General features: G+C 33.1%; 1 protein-coding gene across 1 annotated transcript; it reads left to right on the top strand.

Annotated features, from left to right (window-relative positions):
* The first annotated feature begins 229 nt into the window (after nucleotides 1-229).
* On the top strand, nucleotides 230-24,140 carry lmf2b (lipase maturation factor 2b). Its single transcript, XM_056455977.1, has 14 exons — nucleotides 230-410; nucleotides 8,013-8,266; nucleotides 9,492-9,520; nucleotides 10,062-10,255; nucleotides 12,284-12,465; nucleotides 13,679-13,823; nucleotides 14,089-14,223; nucleotides 16,278-16,383; nucleotides 16,505-16,601; nucleotides 18,710-18,892; nucleotides 19,967-20,135; nucleotides 20,462-20,573; nucleotides 21,705-21,813; nucleotides 23,412-24,140. Exons 1-14 carry the CDS (start codon nucleotides 317-319, stop codon nucleotides 23,742-23,744), a joined length of 2,142 nt encoding a protein of 713 aa, XP_056311952.1. The 5' UTR covers nucleotides 230-316; the 3' UTR covers nucleotides 23,745-24,140.
* The last annotated feature ends 275 nt before the right edge of the window (nucleotides 24,141-24,415 follow it).

Here is a 24,415-nt window from a genome sequence, read left to right as displayed (position 1 = left end):
AGCTTTATCTGTCGTTTAAATCAACTTTATTATTGTGTCGTGTAAATAAAAATTATATTTGGATTCTAAATGATGCACTGCAAATTTTGGCACGAAAAGAGCATTTATTCGCTGTAACGTCAAGAATCACGTGATTGCGTCACGGTGCAAAAGAACCGAACAGCCTGTTCAAAAGAACCGATTCGCGGAAGTGATTCGGGCTTCCATCACTAATTCAAACTCCACCCCTCCGATTCCACTTCATTTTTCCAATGAGCATTAGCGCTCGAATCAGCCGAAACAAAGTGACACCTCATCCCTCCAGCAAGCGTCAAACATGGGGGAAATCAAAACGCCCAGAAAACTGTTCCTGAGCAGCATCGCGCTCATTTACGCGTGTGCTTTCGCGTCCGTCTACGTTCAGATACCAGGTAGGGAAGTTTCTGTCTCTAAAGGTTGATGTTTGGTGGCTGTGCTGGATTTTTGGGCGCGGCGCTAATGAATGGTTGCGTTTACACTTGATCTTGAACTGTATTGAGGAATGCGAGCGAAATCAAAACCGAATTCAATTGATTCATTCATTGATTGACGCGAATCGCCTGTTCTCCTGCGTAAAAACGTGCAGTTTCGGTTCAAACTTTTAAAGAACCTCGTGCAAAATATGCGCAGTGGGTTTAATATTCCATGCAGTGTTTCTGAAGTTGGAGATACTTAAATGATTGCATATCTCTGTATGAATAATGCAGCAGTGAGTTCCTCCACATGTGCTGATGTTTGGGAGCCCCGCCAGTTAGTGCTGACTGCGCACTGAGTGACCATGAACATTCAGGGCCCTGTAGAGCTTTAGTCCCCTAAAATGCTACACATGCCATATGTTTGGAGTGATAATAATTTAGCCTCTTCCTTACTGTTTCCTCTGCAGAATGGTATTTTAAAGTGTCAATAAACACATGCAACAGTGAAGTTAGACATCCACCTCATATATTTTATTAAATATCAGCTCTAATCCCTAACCATTGTGACCATAGACTGTAAAACTATGTGACTCATACTTTTGCAATGCAATAACCAAGAGCTGGGTTATGCACTCTTAGCTATTGAGGTAAAGTTGGTTTTATATTCATACATTAATTCATTTAACAGTCTCTATAATGTTTATCAAGCTACTTTAAATATATTGGGTCTGACTAGGCATGGGACGATAACCGTGTTTAAGGTATAGAGGTAAAGTTGGTTTTATATTCACACATTCAGACTTTCCCCTTAATAATATAATTTCATAAAAGTATTATTTGCAAACTCTAAATAGCGAAATTGTATTAGCAGCAAATGACTATCAAAGTACAACACTGTTCACAGTCAAATAAACAGTGTTAATGTTGTTTTTAAGTCATACTTGCATGCTAATTCCAATCGAATATTCAAAGTAACATGATAAATAATATAGAGATTTCTAAATGAACGAATGTGCGAATATAAAACCAACTTTACCTCTATTTTCAAGGTATACTGCAGGTTTGGAAAAGTCAAGGTTTTAAAACCGCCAAAATTTTCTGTAATACCGTTCCTAAGGAATGTGTAAGATTTTTTTTTTTTTTTTTTTGCATTTTTTGTTTTTAGGACAAAAGTATTTTCAGCAGAAAAAATATCCAAAGATGTCGCTGTAAATTGTTTAGAAATCAGTGTTTTTGGAACTAATGAAGAGGGCAGAAGTCAATGATACATTTGAGTTATTTAGCCTGACATGTTTACTGCTCCAAAATATTATAAATCTTTCAAAAAATGAATAGAATATATTTTAGAGCAGTAATCACTATACCCGAAACCGTGATCTTTTTATCCAAGATTATCATACCGTCAGAATCTTATACCAGCCCATGCCTAGCTCAGACAGCGCATTAAAGTATAACTTTAAAACAAAACTAGCACTATTTAATTGATTGTAAACAATGTTGTATTTTGATAGTCGTTGGCTGCTAATTTGATTTCCCCTATTTAGAGTTTGCAATTAATACTTTTCTGAAATGATATTATCTAGGAGAAAGTCCAAATGTGTAAAACCAACTTTACCTCAGTCTCTTACTTAGTGAGTTATTGTATGTTTTGTGTTAGTTAATATTTCTTAGTACTCTCAGAGTTTAGTTTGGCCACAAACACGAATGTTTAATGCTTGTCTAGAATGAATGCCGCATTAAAGATGGAATGTGCTACAGTCGTCAAGTTGTCACTTAATAATTGTGTTCAAAGGCTATTTTAACTTATAAATTGCTAGTGAGGTTTTGAGATGTAAAGACTTTGCAACTGAGGTAAAGTTGGATTTACGTAGCGGATTTGGACTTTCTCCTCAATAATATAATTTCAGAAAAGTATTAATTGCACATTCTAAATAAGGAAATCATATTAGCAGCCAATGACTATCAAAGTACAACATTGTTTCATGGTTAATAAAATGATGCTAATGTTGTTTTGAAGTCATACTTGCATGTGATTTCAGACTGAATATTCAAAGTAGCGTAGTAAACAGTATAGGGAGCATGTCACAAGTTGTCACTAAATGAATGCTCAAATATAAAACCAACTTTTACCCCAATCTGGGTTATGCTTTCTCAGTTAGTGCATTATTATATGTTTTGTGTTCGTTAATATTTCTTAGTACTCTCAGATTTTGGTTTGGCCACAAACACAAATGTTTAACGTTTGTCCAGCATGAAATGTGCATTAAAGATGTGCCAATTTGTGGTAGAGTTTGGTTTTATGGGCATGCGTTAGGACATTCCCCTTGATAATATAATTTCAGAAAAGTATTATTTGCACATTCTAAATAGGGAAATCATATAAGCAGCAAATGACTCCAAGTACAACACTGTTCATGGTCAATGAAATGGTGCTAATGTTGTTTTGAAGTCATTCTTACATGTGATTTCAGGCAGAATATTTATGGTAAACAGTATAGGGAGTGTGTCACTAAATGAATGTGCCAATATAGAACCAACCTTACCTCTAATGTGCCACATTTGGCCAATTCGGCTTAAAGGCCATTTTAAAGGCTATTTTATCTAACAATTCACTTTTAAAGGCTATTTTAAATGATATTTTATCTAATAATTTGGTTTAAATGCTATTTTAAAGGCTATTTCATCTAAAAATTCACTTTTAAAGGCTATTTCAAAGGCTATTTTATCTAATAATTTGGTTTAAAGGCTTTTTATCTAATCGGTTTAAATGCTATAATTAAGGCTATTTTATCTAATAATTTGGTTTAAAGGCTATTTTAAAGGCTATTTCATCTAATAATTCACTTTAAAGGCTATTGTATCTAATAATTTGGTATAAAGGCTATTTTATCTAGTGAGTTGGTTTAAAGGCTATTTTGAAGGTTATTTTATCTAATAATTTGGTTTAAAGGCTATTTTTGCTTAAAGTGGCACGATATGAAGACTTTGTAAGTAACATTTGAGGGTTTTTTTTGGACAAAACAGACATTGGCTATTTTGTTTTCTTAGTAAAATAAAAATAACATACAATATTTATAAACTATTTTTCTGTCCCTTTGTGTTTTAAATCTTATACATTTATGTGGTGCATCACTCTATTGACCCTCCAGTCACTAAATATTTATATGTGTAAATGCATTTTAATGTTATGTTAAATATTTTTTTATCCATTTGGAAAAGTGTAAATGTAAACAAGCTTTTGATGTTTCACTTTATTTGTACACCGTTAAATGCTGGGTTCCACAATTCCTTCATGTTGTCCGAACACAAATCAATGAAGTTAATTTAACTGATTCTACAAATTTAGGTGGATTAAACATAAAACAATTAAGTTGTCTCCAAAAAACCCCTCAAGAACTGTGTCGATTCAGCTTATTTTAAATAAGTAGTTTAAAACTCCTTTTTTGAGTGTAGGCCTGTATAATGTATTCACATTTCATTCGCTCATTCATTCAAGCGTCATTCAACCAAAACGGTCTGTTTCTGTTCACTTTAGAAATACTCACATACTGTCTTGCTCTTCAAAGAACGAGGTTATGATATAGTCTTAATCATAAAGAGCTGAATGCTGCCGAATCCACTCACCATGTGTTGCCAACAGGAAAGGGAAGTAAATAATAGCTCTCTTCCCGTTTGATGAGCTGGGCTGGGTTATTTGTTGCTCAACTGTGTATGTGTAAAAAAAATGAAATAAAAAAGTGAGCATGTTCAATTTCATTCCTTTAGAAAATGTCTTCCTATCCCAACTTCATGTCTTTGCTTGATTGCACATGGGAATTAATCCTCCAAGTTGGTGTGTGTTGTGGAGACGTTTGTAGCAGAACCGGGTCTTTCTCCTAACTGAACAACAGAGAGCAACCGTGAGTCATTTGTTGGCACTGGCACAATACATGGCCTGTTTTCTAACGCAAGCCAGCCTGCTTTACGCTCACTCTGGCTGTGGCCTGCATGCCAAAAATGTGGATGTGCGACACTTGCAACCTTTGCCAACCGCAGTCCTTGGGTCACATTAAAGCAAGTTTGTCAGCGAGAACGTTTGCATGCACACCAATGAGCTGGTAACTTCCATGCATCATTTTACTGAAAATAAGTGTGCAGATTAGACCTGGGGTGATAACTGGTTTCAAGGTTTGCAGTAGTTTGGAAAAGTCAAGGTTTAAATCTGCTAAACTTTTCTGTTATACCATTCCTACGATATGCAGGGTGCAAATTACAGTGTTTTGTAGGGGTCTGACCCTCCTAATTAACATTTGATCCCACTGAAGGACAGGAAAACAAGATGTATAGGGGGGTCATCCCTTTAATACAGAGAAATAGTTAGCTTTGATCTGCATTTTAATAATAACGTTAATAAATAAAATAATAGATAATATAAATCCACATTTGACCACCCCTATAATGGTTCATACCATTTTTAATGTATAATCACACCAGAAAAATTTAATTTAATAGTCTGAAACTGGCAGATCTATAGCACTGATGGACGGCACTAAGGTTTTACAAGACCGTTATCCCATTAAATAGGTGTTTGTATCTACATATTGCCTGAATGTAAAGTCAAATGCACAGTTTGTATTGTTTGACCTACAGTAAAGTAACCTCTAAAACTGCTAATCAGAGGTCTGAACGCACTAAATATCCCTCAAAACACTGAAAACCTCAATATGTTTTATTAATAAATTAGGTCATTTAAATAAATACACAAATGACTGAAGCATAAATTACACAGACTAACATTACTACGAGCCCCGTGATCCTATAATTCGTACACTGGATATATCAACACAATCTCACGGCAATTCGTAACTTTTTGATTTAGTGGCGAATTCGCACGATCTAATTCGTACAATTTAGTACGATTTGCTCATCCGCCAATGACGGGTGGGGTTAGGTGCCACGCCTCCTTTTTAAAATCGTACAATTTTGTACAACTGAACTCGTACGAATTAGCCACTAAACTGACAAAACGTAAAATACTTACGTTTTCTCGTGAGATCAGGCTGGATATATATATAAGGTTTTTTATATAAGGTTGAAGTCAGAATTATTAGCCCCCCTTTGAATTTTTTTTCTTTCTATTTATTTTATCTTTGCCATGATGATAATAAATAATATTTTACCAGATATTTTTCAAGACACTTCTATACAGCTTAAAGTTACATTTAAAGGCTTAACTAGGTTAATTAGGTTAACTAGGCAGGTTAGGGTAATTAGGCAAGTTATTGTATAATGATGGTTTGTTCTGTAGACAGTCGAAAAAAAATATAGCTTAAAAGGGCTAATGATTTTGACCTTAAAATGTTTTTAAAAAAAATTAAAAACTGCTTTTATTCTAGCCGAAATAAAACCAAATAAAACTTTCTCCAGAAGAAAAAATATTATCAAACATACTGTGAAAATTTCCTTCCTCTGTTAAACATAATTTTGGAAATATTTAAAAAAGAAAAAAATAATAAGGGCTAATAATTCTGACTTCAACTGTATATGCTCGGGAAAATAAAGGTTAAATGATGTATCTGTGACAGTCAGTTTATGCTTAAGCTATTTTTGACCTCAGTCAGGTAAAGGAAAACCAGTTAACACATCTACATGACCACATGCATTGTTGGCTGATTATGCCTAATCGGGTTAAGAGTGTGCATGTAAACACTCAGCTACAGTACAATATTGTTTATTTCCTGATCTGTCTCTGTGAGGTATGACAGCTCTGTTCTGTTCGCAAGTAGCCTGGAGCAGATTTGTACGGCTGTTTTGCATAAAGCGGGGGGTGTCTGTACTCGTTTGGAGGCGTTAGAAAGTCACAGGACGGGTTTGTGTTTTGCTGATTGTCATGGCAGTGCGTGCCTGTGTTGTTCTGTTGAATGAATGTTTACATGCGGCTTGAAGCTTTTGTGGTTTTTACAAGCATAGGGCAAACACTGCGCATTATTACCTGCAGACCTTGAGGGACCTGTCTGTCACCATCGACAGCATGGTACTGCGTTTTCAATCAGCACATTTGCCCTTTAAAAATTCTTTTCTTTTTTTTTTACAAGTTGATGTGAAGCAGCGTTGAAATGAAACATGGAAGTAGATCGTAATTAAAATAATATATATTTTCTTCCCTCTCAGCCTCTGTGGATAAAAAAATATAATAAAAAAAATAACAACGATAATAATAACAAAAACAATCTATTATTATTATTATTATTATTATTATTATATAACCTTAATAAAATGTTTGCATAACAAATATTGATATTGTATTTATAGTAAAATATTATTATTATTATTATTATTTTGTTATGTAATAATTGTTTATTAAAATATAAGATATTATTATAAATATTATTATATACCAATTATTGATATATTTTGTGTTGTTGATAATAATATTATTATTATTATTATTATTATTATTATTTACTAACCGTATTATGTAATAAGTGTTTATTATTAAAATAGCTTTTAGAATTTTCCTTTTTAGTAATTTGGAAGTAATTTAATTAATGATAATTAAAACAACAAACATTATTATTATTATTTATTATTATTATTATTATTTATAACTCCAATAAAATGTTTGCATAACGAATATTGATTTTTTTTTTTTTGTTGTTGTTATTATTATTTTTATTAATGTTATTATATTATTATGTAATAATTGTTTAGTAATAAAATATATCTATTTCAAGTTAAACTTAAACAAACATTACTATTATTGTTATTATTATTATTATGTAGAACTGTAATAAAATGTTTGCATAACATACATACGTGTGTGTGTGTGTTGTTGATATTATTATTAATGTTGTTGTTATTATGTAATAATTGTTTAGTATTAAAATATCTTTTAAAACTTTTAGAATTTTCTTCGGAAGTAAATCAATTAATAAATAATACTAAAACAAAACATTATTATTTATAACTGTAATAAAATGTTTGCATAACAAATATTGATATTTTGTGTTTATAATAAAATATCATTATTGATATTATTATTATTATTATTTATGATTTGTTGTTGTTGTTTGTTAAAATATCTTTTAAAATGTTTAGAGTTTTCTGTGGAAAACAAACTATTATTATTATTATTATTATCATTATTATTAAATAACTATAATAAAATGTTTACAAAACAAATATTGATATTTTGTGTTAATATTATTATTATTATTATTATTATTATTATTATTAATGTTATTATTATTTGTGTAATTGTTTAGTATTAACATTTATTTTAAAACTTTTAGAATTTTCCCTGTTAGTAATTTGGAAGTAAATTAATAAATAATAATAATATTATAAACTTACTGGAATTTTAATTCCTCTTTTTCTAAATTTTATTACTTGTCAAAATATTTTCTGTAAATATAGGTACATATCTACACATCATCCCAGTCAGAATAACTAGATGTCTAGATAATCGATAAAACATCTCAGAAGTCATATCTAGCATAAACAAGTCTACATTAGTTTGTACTACGTGTTTCTAAAAGTACTTGTAGAATAATACTGAATAATCAACAATGTCTAATCAGATTATGTGTCTCTGTACAGGTTTGTATGGAGATGAGGGTATTCTCCCAGTGCGTCTGCAGATGCCAAAGGTGCAGCGGCCTGTGTTGGAGCAGCTCCAGGCCTCCCCGTCGCTGCTGTGGCTGGGGCCATCTCTGGGTCTGGAGCCCCAGCAGGTCCTAGAGCTCATCTGTCTGCTGGGAGTGCTGCTCAGCCTGGGCGCAGTGCTGCTGGGGCCCCTGAGGGACAGTCTCACCTACCTCTGCATGTGGGCCCTCTACCTCTCACTCTATAATGTAAGAGTATGAAAAGCTATTTAAGTACTACAGAAAAAGTGGCTGGACGATAATTACAGTCAAAATTATTATTTCCCAAATGATGTTTAACAGAGCAAGAAATTTCTCACAGTATGTCTGATTAGTATTTTTTCTTCTGGAGAAAGTTTTATTTGTTTTATTTTGACTAGGATAAAAGCAGTTGTTAATTTTTTCAATATTATTAGCCCCCTTAAGCAACATTTTTCTTTGATTTGTCTACAGAACAAACAACTTAAATGGCACTTTAAGCTGAATATTAATATCTTGAGAAATATCTAGTAAAATATTATGTACTGTCATCATGGCAAAAATACAATTTGTATTGTTTTTATTAATATTTAGTATTTTTAGTATTATTAGAAATGAGTTATTAAAACTATTATATTTAGAAATGTGTTAAATTTCTCTGTTAAACAGAAATTGGGGGGGGATATACAGGGGCTAATAATAAATCACAATAATATGCATCCCGATATTCTACCAGTTCTGTGAATTTAATCAATGAATAGTTTATATTGAGCACATGTAATAGACGATTTTAAAGTATATATTCAGAAATGTACTCATTCATATGTGATCATATTTCTCACTTTATTTAGAACTTCAGGGCAAATGATTGAAGTAGAAACATTAAATATTAATAAAATATAAAACCCTTTCCGAAAGCCAATGTTTATTACAGGTCCAATATAGATTTAAAAAAAATATTGCAAAATAAACTGCAAAATGTGAACATTGTACATTTAAGATTGCAACTTTCTCACTATGCTGTTATTCGTGTTTCTGTCTGCATCCCTTCAATGACATTATTAAAAAGTGTTACCATAAATAATTGACTTTTGAGACATGAAATAAACGTTAAAGCAGAATGAGACACTTTTTGTCCATATGATACATATCCTCATATTGCACAGCTCTATTTAGTATCTCCGTTTTCAAGTCATGGTTTGATACAGTGGGCTTAATTAAACAGACTGAAGGATCTTTTGCGGAAGGTTTTGCGATTTAGAAAACAAAATCAGTTTGCAAAAATTTAGATATTTCAAATTTGATCTCTCCAGCTATGTTTTGAACTGGCTGATTGACCCATATATGTTTCTTGCTCTTGTTAAGTACGTAAAACTGTTGTCCACAATGCAGTGTGCTTCCAAGGCTTTTGGCTTCCGTGTGAACATAACAGATTGTTTGTGCTCTCTCTGTATAGGTCGGGGGAGACTTCCTCCGCTCTGAATGGTGAGTTTTGCTATTGATAAATGTATCTTGCAGTTTAGTATAACTGATAAAGGCGTAACATTATAATTCTCTGTTGTTGAGGCCTGTAATTGGGTCATTTGCAAGTCAGATTTTCTGCAGTGTAAAGTTTTAGGTGAATTTTATATGAGAAGGAAAGCTGGCGTCAAACTTTACTACTATGTATGCTTCTGTATTAAATTCATAGTGATTACAGTCCAATAAATTACTAATCAGTTAGTGCACTGAGATTTTGAGTGGACTGAGGCTTTTCTAACAGAACTGATGATTAGAGGGGTCAAAAAAAAGAATAAGCGGAGAGTATGAAAACAACAGCGTGATGCAAATTGACACTAACAATGACCTGACAACCACAAATGATTTAGTAAATTGATGAATAACGTATTAGCATCACTGACAACCACTCGAGTTAGCAACTGCTAGTTATTAATCATCACTAGCAACAATAAAAGAACCTAGAAACTGTTAAAAAAGCAGACTTGTGAAATGTTGTTGTTTGTGATGTGTTGTTGTGGTCTGACAGGGATGTGCTGCTGCTGGAAGCTGGTTTTCTGGCTGTGCTTGTAGCTCCGCTGGGTTTGCTGCGCAGTCACTCCCGTCACGCTTTCCACGACTCGTTGACCTTCTGGATGACCCGCTGGCTTTTTTTCAGGCTCACCTTCTCCACAGGTGTGAGCAAACTGGCCACCGGAGAGCCTGCGTGGTACGACCTGTCAGGTATATCAAATCATTACTTATTCATTACGTCTCATAATGCAGACTGGCACTGAATGCAGACTGAAATTCACTTCCACAAATTATTTATTCAAAATATATGCTCATTAGTGTAAGGGTTTGCTCATCTACCTCTTACTGAATGTTTTACAGTAAATCTTAAAGAATTAGTTCACTTCCAGAATGAGAATTTCCAAATTATTTATTCACATCCTACTCGTTTAAGATCTTTCGTTCGTGCTTCATTAGTTCGTTAGTTCTTTTTTCGTGCATTCTTTGTTGTTTCTTTTTCATTCATTTATTCTTTTTCTTTCTTTCTTTCTTTCGTTCGTTCTTTTTCATTCTTTCTTTCTTTGTTTCGTTCATTCGTTTGTTCTTTTTCATTCTTTCGTTCATTCTTTTTAATTTTTTTTGGTTCTTTCTCATTATTTCTTTTGTTCTCCGTTATTTCTTTTTCATTATTTCTTCATTCGTTCGTTCTTTATTTCGTTCTTTCTTTTTCGCTATTTCTTTCTATTTTCGTTTGTTCTTTCATATGTTTTTCGTTCTATCTTTTTTATTTCGTTCATTCTTTTTTTCGTTATTTCTTGTTGTTCTTTCTGTTTTCATTCTTTTGTTCTTTTCTTTTTCATTATTTCTTTTTCTTGTTTGTTCTTTTTTGTTCTTTTCGTTTTCTTTCGTTCTTTGTTTTTTTCTTTCTGGAACCTTTTTTTTTAATTTATTTTTTTTTACTTGTGCAGTCTATTTTTGTTTCTTTTAAAGAAGATTGGTTTTAAGTATGTCAGAAAAAGCATGTTCAAATGTTGGATTTTAAATGTTTTAGGAGCGGCAAAACTGACAACTCGTATGAGCTAGGAAAAAAGTGTTGGGATTAGTTTTGGTAAAATTAAGTTTTAAAATTAGATGATTTTCTTTTTTTTCCTCCTTTACAAATCTATGCAAGATTAGCTAACCTTTGAGATAAAATGCTGTAGAAATGGATCCATTTGTGAAATTGTAGGAGATTATCTATTTCTTTACATTCTCTGGGTAAAATGTACTTGATTTTTATTTATTGCTGGTTTAGTTTGTTTCTTTGGCTGAATCCATGTGATCTAGTTGAATGATGGTGGAACCACTGAGGCAGTTGTAAAATGAAATGTAACTTTTTTTTTTTCTCCATATAATGGATTTTCATAGTGCTTTGTTTATATACAGCTTCAAAGGGCTCTTATAAATCCCATCCAAAGAATAAAGATCTTACCTTGCGAAATGATGATTTTTTAAAATAATTTTTTAAATGTATTCACTTTCCAAAAGCAAAAGCTTATCTCCTGTGCTAGCTCTGGTATGCATGCTTTTGTGGCTAAAAAGAGTATTTTTATTTATTTATTTTTATTCTTTTTTCGGGGTTTTCACCTTTAATGGACAGGACAGTAGAGATTATTGACAGGAAAGCACTGGGAGCAGAGAGAGGGGAAGGATCGGCATAGGACCGCGAGGCGGGAATCGAACTCGGGCCGCCGTGAGCACCGGAGTGCATGTGTCGACGCACATACCACTACACCACTGGCGCCGACTAAAAAGAGTATTTTTTAAGAAGAAAAAGAAAATGACAATCGTTTTCCTAGACAAAACCCTTAATCCTCAGCTGGTATCATGTAAAGCCATTTTAAGCTCCATTGAAACAGCAATTTAGATATTCAAACAATTGAGCACCAAGAGAAACATCTATATATCAAATTTGTTTACAAATGAATAAAGAAAGAAAAGTCCTTAGTTCAGGAAACTGTTCACACTAGCCAAACAAACCGAATTCTGACGTCAAACGGCCCCCGGGTGCGCACCAAAAGTGCTAGTGTGAAGAACCCTAAATTCTGAAAACATTTTCAATCTCAAAGTGAACTAATCCTTTTAATAGATCTACAAAATTAGCATGAAGTAAAGCTAAAAAAAAGGCAAGAACGGTGATGCAGACGGCACATCTGTGTGGGCTAAACTGACTCATCTGTAGATTACAGTGTTTTTAAAGCTCAAGCATCTCTTTTGCAGCATTGAGTCATCATTTGGAGAACCAGATGAGTCCCACTCTTTTGGCCTGGTACGTCCATCAGCTTCCGGAATGGCTGCTGAAATTAGGAGCGGTGATTTTGTTGCACAGCGGGATATGTGTTCCTCTTCTGACGTTTTTTGCTCCCATTCGACGCTTGAGACTCTTCGGCTTTTACGTTCAGGTTTGTTATATACGCTGTGTTGTTTGAGTGCAGATTTGCGTTGAAAGTTATCCGCATGCCTGCTGTACTTACTGTAACTTTAATTTCTGTTGTACGCATTTGCCAGTGAGTTTTCTATAATTTAAAAGTAATTTATGAATTGACTAAAATCACTACATTTCTGGATTTTAAGTGCAGTATTTATAAATGCAAAAATAACAAGTATGGAATTGGTCACACTTTACAGTAAGGTTTCATTAGTTATTATTAGCTAATGTATTTACTAACATTAATTATGAACAATACCTGTACAGCATTTAATAATCATACAGTGCTCAGCATATATAAGTGCACCCCTCACAAATTTCTCTTTTTAATTCATGTGTTTAATCGGAAGCTTTACAATATTATATTTGTGCATATACATTAGATTAGTCAGTACTGAAGCCAAATCTGGAGCTAATCTAACAAAATAACTTACGAGAACGGTCCAAAAACTAGTACAGCCAAATTTATGCTATAGAAAAGTATTAAAGACAAATTTACAAATGGGGAAAAATCAAGGGAAGCACAAAGTGAAAAATGTAGTTAATTTTGTAGGTTGTAATTATTTTAGCAATATTTAACTTGAATTTAATTGTATTATATTTCAATTTCTAAAGATATTTGGTGCACCTAAATTCATTGCCAATATTCACTGAGAAATGGATACAAATATTCATTTTCAATATGGAGCACTGTAGTTCTACAATTACTAATGCGTTATTAACATCCAAATTCATGCACCATGGGTTAACATGAGCTATGAAGAACTGTATTTTCTAACGGTAATAAACATGAACAAATACTGTAATCAATGTATTGTTCATTGTTTGTTCATGTTAGCAAATGCATTAGGTAATATAACCTAATTGTAAAATGTTACCAGTATATTTTGATTTAACATGTATAATGTCCTTATTTAGAGTAAAATATATATTTATTTTCAAGTGCAATATTGAAGCGTTCATAAGTGCAGGTCAGAATAAGTATATTTTGTTTTCGCAAAAGTATAAATATATATATATATATATATATATATATATATATATATATATATATATATATATATATATATATATATATATATATATATATATATATATATATATATATATATATATATATATATATATATATATATAATACACACTTTTTACTATTTTATAACTATTTTTTTGTATCATTTTCTCAGCTGTTTCTCCAGCTCTTCCATATCCTGACGGGTAACTGCAGCCTTCTAAACCTGCTGACCATCGCCCTCAGCTTCTCTTTGCTCGATGATGATCATTTTAATACCTCTTCAAAGAAGAGGAAGGGCCAGGAAAAAAAGACCAGAAGTATGAAAAAATTTTGCACTCCCTCCCCCTTGCTAGAACCACATATATGATCACTCAGGATTTGGAGATGATTATTTGGATTTACTAAATTCTTTAAGTAGTTTATTTGGGTTAAATTTAAACCAGCAAATGAAGTTGAACATTAGTAAATTTATTTTGTTTGTTTAAATTCAGCCCATATCAGTTATTTGCAACTGCTATTTGGCTATTCTTTTTTCAGTGCATCACATGCTTTTGAGTTTATTGCACGTCTGTTTAATGTTAGGCTGGCTGCAGACCCTGGCCTCTGTTTTTGTTCTTCTGGTGGAGTTGGCTGTGTATGCGTTTGTCCTGTACAGTGCCATTACACTCTACCAGCTGCAGGTCGACTGGGAACACAAAAAAGTGTCGGCCAAAACAGGTGAGAGTGTCCTGGATTATATGTTCTTGAAATATGTTGTTGAATTCTATATCTTTAAATAGGGCTGCACAATATATCATTTCAGCATCGATATCGCAATATGTGCGTCCACAATAGTCACATGGCAAGATAAGCAGTGTTGAGCTGGATTATAGTTGACCAGTATCCACAGGTCAAAACACATAAAATTGTGGAGACATTGCAGAATTTGACCATACTGTTGTGTTTTAAGGCCTGTGACTGGCGTGAGCATTTTAAGAGAGTTTATTAAAGATACATTTTATTGAATTATTCATAAAGATGATATTTTATATTTTATTATTCACTTTCTGTACTTGAATACTGTTAGACTCTCCCCAGAAAGCCATAAAGCACTGTTTATTTCACTTCAATATTTGCTCTATTGTGTTTGTGACTCTAGTTTGTTTGTTATATGCATATAATAAGTTACGTAAAATGTATTTATATTTAACTCCCCTACAAAATCATCACAATCAGTCTAAATGAATGGCTTTCCAAGTAGAACTACTTAAATCGTCTGATGAAATTGTATTTATATCGCGATATTTATCGCAGAGAAAAAAATATTGCAATGTTAATTATTTTTCAATATCGTGCAGCCCTATCTTGAATTATAAATTGGCAAACACTATCTTTACATTGATTAAACATGGAGAGGAGTTTTGTGAAATGTTAGGATAAATCTTATGGACATTTGTTGAAGTTTTAATATTTCAATTCAAAATCAGAAGACTGTAGAATTTAGAAAACGTGTGTATTTTATTTAATTATTTAATAACAAAATTCAAAATCCTGCCAAAATATCTATGTAATATACATCAATTAATACTAATAGCTGTGATGTTTACATATTCAACATGAGGAACTCATTTTTTTGATGTTTTAATATGGAGTCCTGATTCCACTATTAAGATTTAATTATTATCAGAGAATTCTGAGTTAATATCTTGTCATTTATCTAAATTTTTCCTTAAATTGGTTCATATGTATATTTTTCAGAATTGCAACATGCATAAACTCGCATCAAAATTGCAAAATATAATCACAATTAAAATAAATAAATAAATAAATAAAGGTAAATATGTGTGAGGAAACAAGTTGTAGTTACCATTTAGTTACTTTTAATCCTTGATAGAAATTATTTCATGTTGGCGCCAATGGTGTAGTGGTTAGTGCGTCGACATATCCACTCCGGTGTTCACTGCGACCAGAGTTCGATTCCCACCTTAAGGTCCTATGCTGATCCTTCCTCTCTCTTCTCCCCACACTTTCCTGTCAATACCCTCTATTATCCTGTCCATTAAAGGTGAAAACCCCAGAAAAAATAATTATAAAAGAAATAAGCTTCATATTTTAATACCTTAATGTACAATTGGGGGGGGGGGGATAAAATAATTAGTCTCTAATGTGATGTAACTTATTCTTTTATTTTGCAGAAATATTCTGTGATTATTCTTTATTTCGGCTTAACCGATTTGTCATTATTCAAGTGTTATAACCCCTGGGTAGTCTAGGGGTGTGGGGTTGCACACCTGAACTGAGGGTTAAAACAGAAACTCAAAAGAAAATTGTGCTCCAAAGTAAGGATGGACAACAATAACTTGTGTACAAATAATAATGATTTATCTACAAGTGGTGATGGTAAAACAGTGAGTTATTTACTATTTCAGAAACCATGAACAGAATTTTTAGAAGACTGGCTATGGGTGGTGCTAAAAAAAAGAGCCAATTAAAACCAAAACAGTCTTACAAATATCCTAAAGTAATCCCCTCTAATCTAATCTGGTGAACAACAGATATGAGAAACACATTTTCAACATCAGTGACGTCCTACCTTATCTACACTAACTAATAACTTCACCAAAAATATAAGGGTTGGCACACACCCTCTCACCTGGTGTATTTAGACAGTTGTAAACCGAAGTGTTGAGATGCGTAGTTTGATCTAGGAAACGTATTCAGGTTTTAACGACACACAAATGATGAATATTTAAGCTAATCATTGCTGTTTATTTAACATCTGACCCTTTCAGATTTCAGTCATGGGAGATTTCATGCATTTGTCCTGCAAATCCAGGAACTCACTATCTGGGTTGGTGTGCTGTCGTTCACCTGGGAAGCTGTGAATGCCATGCTAAAGTAAGCCCTATCAGTAATGTCTATGATGGTTGACTTTGTGTTTAAATGTAAGAAGTAAAAATGAGGATTTTGTTAAAAGAAGCAAGCCAACGGAAAAGGTCTCATCTGCTTCCTTCATCAGATGTTTGTGCACTCGAGGCATTGTGAGCAAGCTGTGGTCCCTCATTCAGTGGGCGCTCGTCACGGCGGCTGCTGTGGCCGTCTTTGCCCTCAGTGTGGTGAGTTTACTGTCCTACAGAAGTAATAAAATCTAATGTGCTAATCAATCGCTTTCTGTGAGTCTTTATAAGGTTTAAAGAGCCCCTATTATGCATTAGAAAGGGTCATATTTTGGTTTGCAGGGTCTCCAACAACATTCTGAAATGCATGCAAGGTCAAAAAACACTTTTATTGTCTTATAATATGCATTTATTCTTACCTAATTATCCCAATGACTCCCAAATGACTTGTTCAGCAACTCATTTGTTCCCAAACTCCGCCTTAGCGCGATGCTAATCTGCGCTGATTGGTCGGATGACCCTGTCTGTTGCGATTGGTCGACTGCGTTCAGCACGAGACCGAGAGAAATGCATACCACGGCTTATAAACAATTTTGAGGTAACGTAGAGTGCAGAGAGTTTGTGAGCCCAGTGCAGGAGTGCATTAAAGCAGTGCAGTTTAACACCTCTTTTTTTAACCACGACACTCATTCAGTATTAATCCACACAGCTGCAAAAGCAGAACTATTTTGAAACCTGACCGCCACACGTGTGTAGGAACAGCGAACGGTGGCCATAGCAAAGACAAACGGCAGTGGAACGTGAGCTCACAAACGCCTTTAAATCTGTTAACAAAGTGGCACCAGTCACGTTTTCAACGTAATTTTAGACGCAATATGAGAGTATTACTAGTTAACAAGATACAGTTACAAGTAACAAAACACAATTAAATACATAATTTGCAAGGTAAACAAAGAGGCAACCATTTTAATCACACTTACTTACACTTGTGAAATGGAGGAAGAAACTGATCCATAAATAGTGTACTGATAAAGTTCCTGCCGAGCTCTGACAAAGTCTCATACATCAGTAGTCTTCTCTGATTCTTCCTTTAACAAACGGCCGATAAATTCCCCATTGTAAGCATGTAGATTGCTGAAGCTCTGATCAGAAACATGCCAGGAACACAGCACAAGGCTGGGGCTATAATGCTGAGGTATTTTTGCAAAAATAAACTTCAACCACTGACTCTTCACAGCCTCTTCACATGTTTGGGTTGGAAAAATAACACTAATTTTCCCTCACACTTTAGAGCACAGCGTCTTTGCGACATGATTCATCTGGGATCTGCTACAGTGTTTGTTGGCGGTGCCGGGGGTTTCAATTTTCCCTGGTCTGCACGCACAGCAAATGAGCAGGGCTTGAGGGCCGTATCGACGTCACGCCAGTACAGCTAAAGACTTGTTACAGCGGCGATTCATTTGAACCACTATAGGTCTACTCTTTTTATAGATGAATCAATAGTTTTAAACATGGTCCACTTTCTAATTAAAGCATTAGCTGGATATTTTACTTCACTTAGAGTGGTTACACACTGCATGGAAGGTCATTTTCAAAAACCCATAATAGGGGCTCTTTAAACAAGTGTTAATCTACCCTGTGAAAAAAGGTCCTACTAGCATTAAATGCTGTATGTGCTGTGAAAACATGAAATGTTAGATAGTTCACCCAATAATTTACATTCTGTGACTGTCACACAGCACTTGGTCTTAACATTTGAAATTGAACATTTTTCTAACATTCTTCAAAATAACTGGTTTTGTTTAACAGAAAAAGAAAGCCCAAAAAAGTTTGAAGCCACTTGAAATTTTTTATTTTTGAATGATTTTAATATCTTTTTGTTTCCAATAAAATTTGTCTTTTAAATCATGATATGTTTACTTGAGATGCAGAATGAAGAAATCATTGTTTTTGTGAAGTTTAACAAAATTAAGTAAATTTATGCTTGAAGGAAAAACAAATATCTGATTTGGAAATTATAAAAGTAGATTTTGGGCCCATTGGCAGGTTTATCGTTTTATTTTAATCAAATCTTTGCTTGTTTCACTGAAAACAAGATATTTTTTACCCTTATGGTGACAGAATTTTTTCCTCCATTTTATTTAAACCGTTTATTCGAAACAATAAAACATAAATTTTACTTGCATTTAATATGATCTCTGTTAGTAATCTCACTTTGAAAATTAGTTTAATGCAGACCCAAAACGTGACTTATCTTTGATCTGCATTTTATGTCCTTTGTTTCATGCTTTATTAAAAATAAATCGTTGTTGGGCGTCTTCTTTCAGGTTCCATACTCTACTCTGCCTGGCATGTCATCCACTACAGTGTTTCCTAAAGTGCTAGACTTGTACAGGGCGGTGGAGAAATTTCACCTGGTCGGGGCGTACGGTATCCAACACAGACCGATCTCCACAGAGGGACGGCCGGAGATCATTTTAGAGGGCAGCTACGATGGTCTGACATGGGCGGTAAGAAAGAAGTACAACCCCAGATCTTTGAGATGTACATTTCAGTACACATATATAGTAAGATATTATATTATCATTATTATATAAACCTGCTCCAAAAATTCCAAAGGCACGTTTAAAAGTATGAGATGTAAGAATATCCAATAGCCACCAGAACAGATATTATATTATGTTATATTATATTATATTATATTATATATATTTTTTGCTGTCTTATGTACATGCATTATCACAAATGTTTTAAAGAATGTTAAAATACAGCTGTTTTAACTTGTACAATACAACATACTATACTTATACCAATATTTTAGCTCATGCTAATGACGTCAATATTTTAGCTCATCCATGAACATGATTTTGCCGGTGTTCAATTGAATAAAATGAAGACGACAACTTCCATAATTCCACACTCAGTCACAACATCATCAAACTATGCCTTTGTTTGTTGTGAAAATGCGCCCTCTCGTGGCTAAAATTACCTACAGCGTGTTTAACACTGTCACGTTCCTTTTAGTTACAGTGTTTAATTGTTTGGGTATTGAGGATGCTAATGTTTTACAGTCTACAAGACTGAAGATGGTAAGCCATACATTTTCAATAATACACAGATCAGCGGTCTCACTTCTAAAACTCTGCTTAAAAGAAACCTCCCTGAAAGTGAATGTGCTTTAAAATGAATAGTAATGTATTTATCAATGATTACGGCTCGTATAATGATTTAAAGTGGTTCGGTTAAGTCAATATTTAAGTTCTAAATGTTTACCCGCACATTCTCCTATCAAGTTTTTAAATAGATCTCAAATTTTGTATGGAAAGTGGCATACACACATTTCCACTTGTTTTGTGACTTGTGATTTAGAAAAGCTGCGTTTCTAAATGAGATCCCTGGACGGCAATTGGGCCAGTTTACTCTGAATAAAAAACACTATTTTCTTATAACCTTTTCACTGACTTTACTCCTGTCCCAACATCAAAAAGCCATCAAAGTCATTTGTGTGTGTTCACGGTTTTGTCATTCAGCTGAAAGGGTGATGTTTATGCTCAGCGGATGCTTTTACTCTTCTCCTGCTGCAGGAAATGAACCCCATGTATAAACCAGGAGATGTGAATGGTGTCCCACCCATAGCGGGCCCTCATCAGCCGCGTCTGGAGAGTATGATGTTTCAGGCGGCTCAAAAAGTACATGGTCACAACCCCTGGTTTGCAGGCCTCCTCCAGCGCCTTCTACAGGGCAAAGCAGATGGTGAGCGACATTCATTTATTCATTTTCTTTTCGGCTCAGTCCCTTTATTAATCAGGGGTCACCACAGCGGAATGAACCACCAACTTAACTTAACTTTTATTTTTATTCATTTAACAGATGCTTTTATCCGAAGCAACTTGCAAGTGAGGATGAAAGTCTTTACAGTCATTTAGTATTTATGTTTGATCAGATCCTGCCATACAAAGTTGTGTTAAGGGTTGCATAGGGGGGATTTCAGATACATATAAATAAAAGCACCACAATTAAATAATGATGATGGATGTTTTGAAGTGCGCTGCTGATTGTCTGTTTTCTGTCTTCTGCAGTGGTTGGTCTGTTGCAGGTGGATGAAGCGCAGTATCCATTCAGTCAGAAACCACCGGCTCTGATCAAAGCCAAACTTTACCACTACCACTTCACAGACCCCGTTAAAGACAAGTGAGCTTCACAACACCCAATTCTGAGTCAGAACTGTGTGATATACACACATAGGAAGTGTGTATATTTACTTATGTGGATATTTGATGCCTATGTTAAATCACTCGCCAATTTTATTTTGTAATCTGAATACATTTACTAAATTTTATAGAAGTTCTTTTGATATACAAATATCCCGTTTGTAAAATTACAGTTAAGCTTGAATGATGTTAATGATGTTGAATCTGGATTATTTAAATAATAAGTCATTTACATAAATGCAAATGGAATGTTTATATAGAAACTTTAATTCAAATAATTTAATTATAATTTAAGTTACTCTTTATGAGCGAAATTTGGATTTGTTTGTAATTTATGATAAAATAACTGATTTAATAGTCAAATAAATGCTAAAAATCATTCATAAAGATCCATTTTTGTGTTTTTTTTTTCATTTTAATATATCTAATGAATATGCATTAAAATATTAACTATTTAAAAAGTAAACTTCAAAACTCACTGAATTAACTAATCTGAATTCATGTGTTTGTGTTGTTGTTATTTATTATTATGTAATACATGTTAATGTTGTTAATATAGTAAGATTCCATACGGGAATATCCCATTTGTTCTTATTAATTTGAATGATTTTACTTTTTACATTTTTATAATTAAATTAAAATAATCAAATTATTTAATACGTTACTAAATTATCTATTTTATTTCCCCTTTTTGTAATTTAATAACGTTTTAATTGCACAGATTTAGCTGCATATAATTTGGAGTAAAATAACTAAACAAATTTTTAAATTGATATCATAACATTTTTCATTTATTAACTTTAAAATCTGATTTATATTTGAATATGAATAATAGAACTAAAATAATATGCTGTATAAATTTTAAATGTTGTTCAAGCCAAACTTCTGTTCATGATTAGTGCTATAACAGAAGCGTTTCTAAAAACGAAATAAAAAGTTGTCTCATGTAGAAGCATCTACAATTATTTATAAACCCAAGTGAGTTCCTCATATGAAAGCCCATGCAAAAAATGAAATTCCTCTCTTCTGTTTCAACCTGTTACTGAAACTCTCTGACAGAAGAGAATCTTTTGCTTTAACTTTACTGGACTTCTGTTTGTCGTTTCTAAAGGACTCATCAGAAGGCTTGGTGGAGGCGACAGTACAAAAAGGAGTTTTTTCCTGCTGTGAATCTTGACGATCCAGCGCTCAACAGACTGTTAGATGAGTCTGGACTGAAGGTACACAATTCATCACAGTCATTAATAATCAAACACCTTTCAATGAAGGTTGTAAAAATTATTACATTATTACTCAATAGGTGGCGACAAGCAGCCATTAAAATGCATTTGTCTCTTAAAGGGAAAGTTCACCCTTTTCAAACATCAAAATGACCATCTTTCACCCACCTTTTCACTTTTTCTGTTGAAAACAAAAGGAGATATTTTGAAGAATGCTGGCACCCATTAACTTCCATAGTATTTTTTTTCCTATTATGGAGCTCAATAGGAGCAACCAACATTCTTTAAAATATCTTCTTTTGTGTTCAACAGAAGAAAGAAACTTATCAATGTTTAAAATAGCATGAAGATTAAATAATGAGATTAATTTTAGTTTTTTTCAGTTTGTGGGTAATTATCTCTTTAAAATTAGTTTTAATATATATTTGTAATATTTAATACATATTAATATAACATTTAATGAAGCAAATAAGATTGTCAGAACTTCTGTTTAATTATTATTGCTTTATTTATTTACTTTTAAGTTGTCTATTCAGAATTGTGGGTAATAATAATCTCTCAAGCATTTAAAATGTTAAAACGTGAAACGTAACCTTCAACACTGACTGAACTGACTGGTCTGAATAAATGCAGTTTTATATTTATTAATATCTAATACAGGTAAATGTTGTTAATTTAGACAAATTCCATACAGGAATATCCCGATTGTTGCTTTAATTCAAGTTTTATGCATTTTAATTTTAATTGTGTATAATTAGATTTAAATAATCAAATAATTTCTTTGAAAGGTGGTTAAATAATGTATTTTATTTCTCCCCTTTTTGTAATTTAGTAACTTTTCAATTGCACATATTAAACTGCATGTAAGCTAGAGTAAATAACTAATAACTACTCTGAATTCGGTTTAAATAAATATCATAAAATATATTACTGCCAATAAGATTGTCAGAACCTTAAATTATTATAGCTTTTATTTATTTTATTATTTAGTTTCTTAACATTTTAATTTGTCTATTCAGAATTGTGGGAAATCATAATCTCTTTTTAGACCTTTTTAATAGGTTTTTTAAATTGTGATTTTTTTTAAATTTGTGATTTTTGTGAAATTGTGAATTTGCAGAATCTTTAATCTCAATATTATCCATTTCACATTTAATTCAAACAAAGGAAGCAAAGTCCTTTGAGGTTTTTTTTTTTTTTTTTTTTTTTTTTTTTTTTTTATTTATTTTTTTTTTTTGTTTGAGTTTTTTTTTTTTTTTTTTTTGAGGGTTTTTTGTTTGTTTTTGAATTACTTATATTGAGATTTAAACATTTATTATAACATGATATAATATTTAAAAACAAATTACAGCAAGTAAGGTTGTCAGAACCACGAAGTAATCTATTTTTAAATTCAATTATATATTAATAAAAATAATTAATAAAATTATATATTTTAGATATCTAGACAATTGTCATCCTTTTTTTTTTTTTTTTTTTGATGAAATATGTATGATTGTATTGTAATTCTCAGTGTGTCAAGTATTGTGTCTCTGTATATCACAACAATACATTTCACATTGTTTTCAAGTGCATGAAACATATCTGTCTATGTGCAGGAGAAATTCCCAGTTCAGCCAGCCTCCAACACGCCACTATCTCAAACCCTGATCCTCATTCGGGACCCCATCAAGCACCTCTCCGGGGCGCTGGTGATATCATCACTGCTAGCCACTGTAGCTGGCATCTTCCTCATCAGAGTAATCTTCTCCCACTTTATAGGAGGCCAAAAACCTAGATCGGCTACAGCGGATCACAGGAACAAGAAGCCCAAAGAGCCGTCTGAAACTGCGGAGAAAAGCCACACGACGGCTGCGTCCAGCCGGCCCGGCAAAAAGGACTCGAACGAAAGAAAGGTGGACTCAGATAGAAGCCCTCGCAAGAGGAAATGAGCCACTAGTGCCTTCATCTTTCGGCCAAATGCAATGACAAATGAATCTCTCAGGTGTACATTTTGTTTTTTCTAAGGTCGAGTCGATTTGCTGTCTGTTACACACTTTAGGTTTTGCGTGTTTACCACTACACACCGTTTTATCAGTCACACACATACACACTCAAGTCAGATGAGCGGTACTCGTGCTACTGGATGTAATTGGCTTTGAAGCGAGTCCATTTTTTTAAGCCGTCACCTGCTACACACTTCTTTATACTCTACACACACACACACACACACACACACACACACACACACACACACACAGTGGACATCCCAAAGATGACAACGAAAAGCACAAATGCTGATTTGTTTTTCATGCTATTTAACTCATTAAATGGTTGTTGATAAATTCTTTCATTCCTCAGTTGTTGTTTTTTTTCCCCTAGTGTAAACCATGATAAATATATCAATAATCAGAGCCTAATTATTGATGTATTTATGTAAATGTAATTTTTTTATATGCAAGTGTAAATTTTGCTACACATCAATGGCTAGTGACTTCAGAAAGTATCTTAACTGCATTTCAAGACGTATTTCACACACACACAAAAAAGTAAATAAATAAATCTACTTTTTAATGTTACACTACACTACTGTTATAATCTATTGTAATGTATTATAATCTCA

Source organism: Danio aesculapii, chromosome 4 (genome assembly GCF_903798145.1).
Source record: "Danio aesculapii chromosome 4, fDanAes4.1, whole genome shotgun sequence".
NCBI lineage: Eukaryota > Metazoa > Chordata > Actinopteri > Cypriniformes > Danionidae > Danio > Danio aesculapii.
The sequence above is the reverse complement of the archived record's forward strand: the minus strand, read 5'-3'. Positions and strand labels throughout refer to the sequence as shown.

What these genes read in the sequence shown, in the direction of transcription:
- lmf2b (XM_056455977.1), top strand. Translation starts at nt 317, where the DNA reads ATGGGGGAAATCAAAACGCCCAGAAAACTGTTCCTGAGCAGCATCGCG. An exon ending in GACTTCCTCCGCTCTGAATG is followed by an intron (nt 9,521 to 10,061) that starts GTGAGTTTTGCT and finishes GTGGTCTGACAG; the next exon opens with GGATGTGCTGCTGCTGGAAG. An exon ending in ACAGACCCCGTTAAAGACAA is followed by an intron (nt 20,574 to 21,704) that starts GTGAGCTTCACA and finishes TCGTTTCTAAAG; the next exon opens with GACTCATCAGAAGGCTTGGT.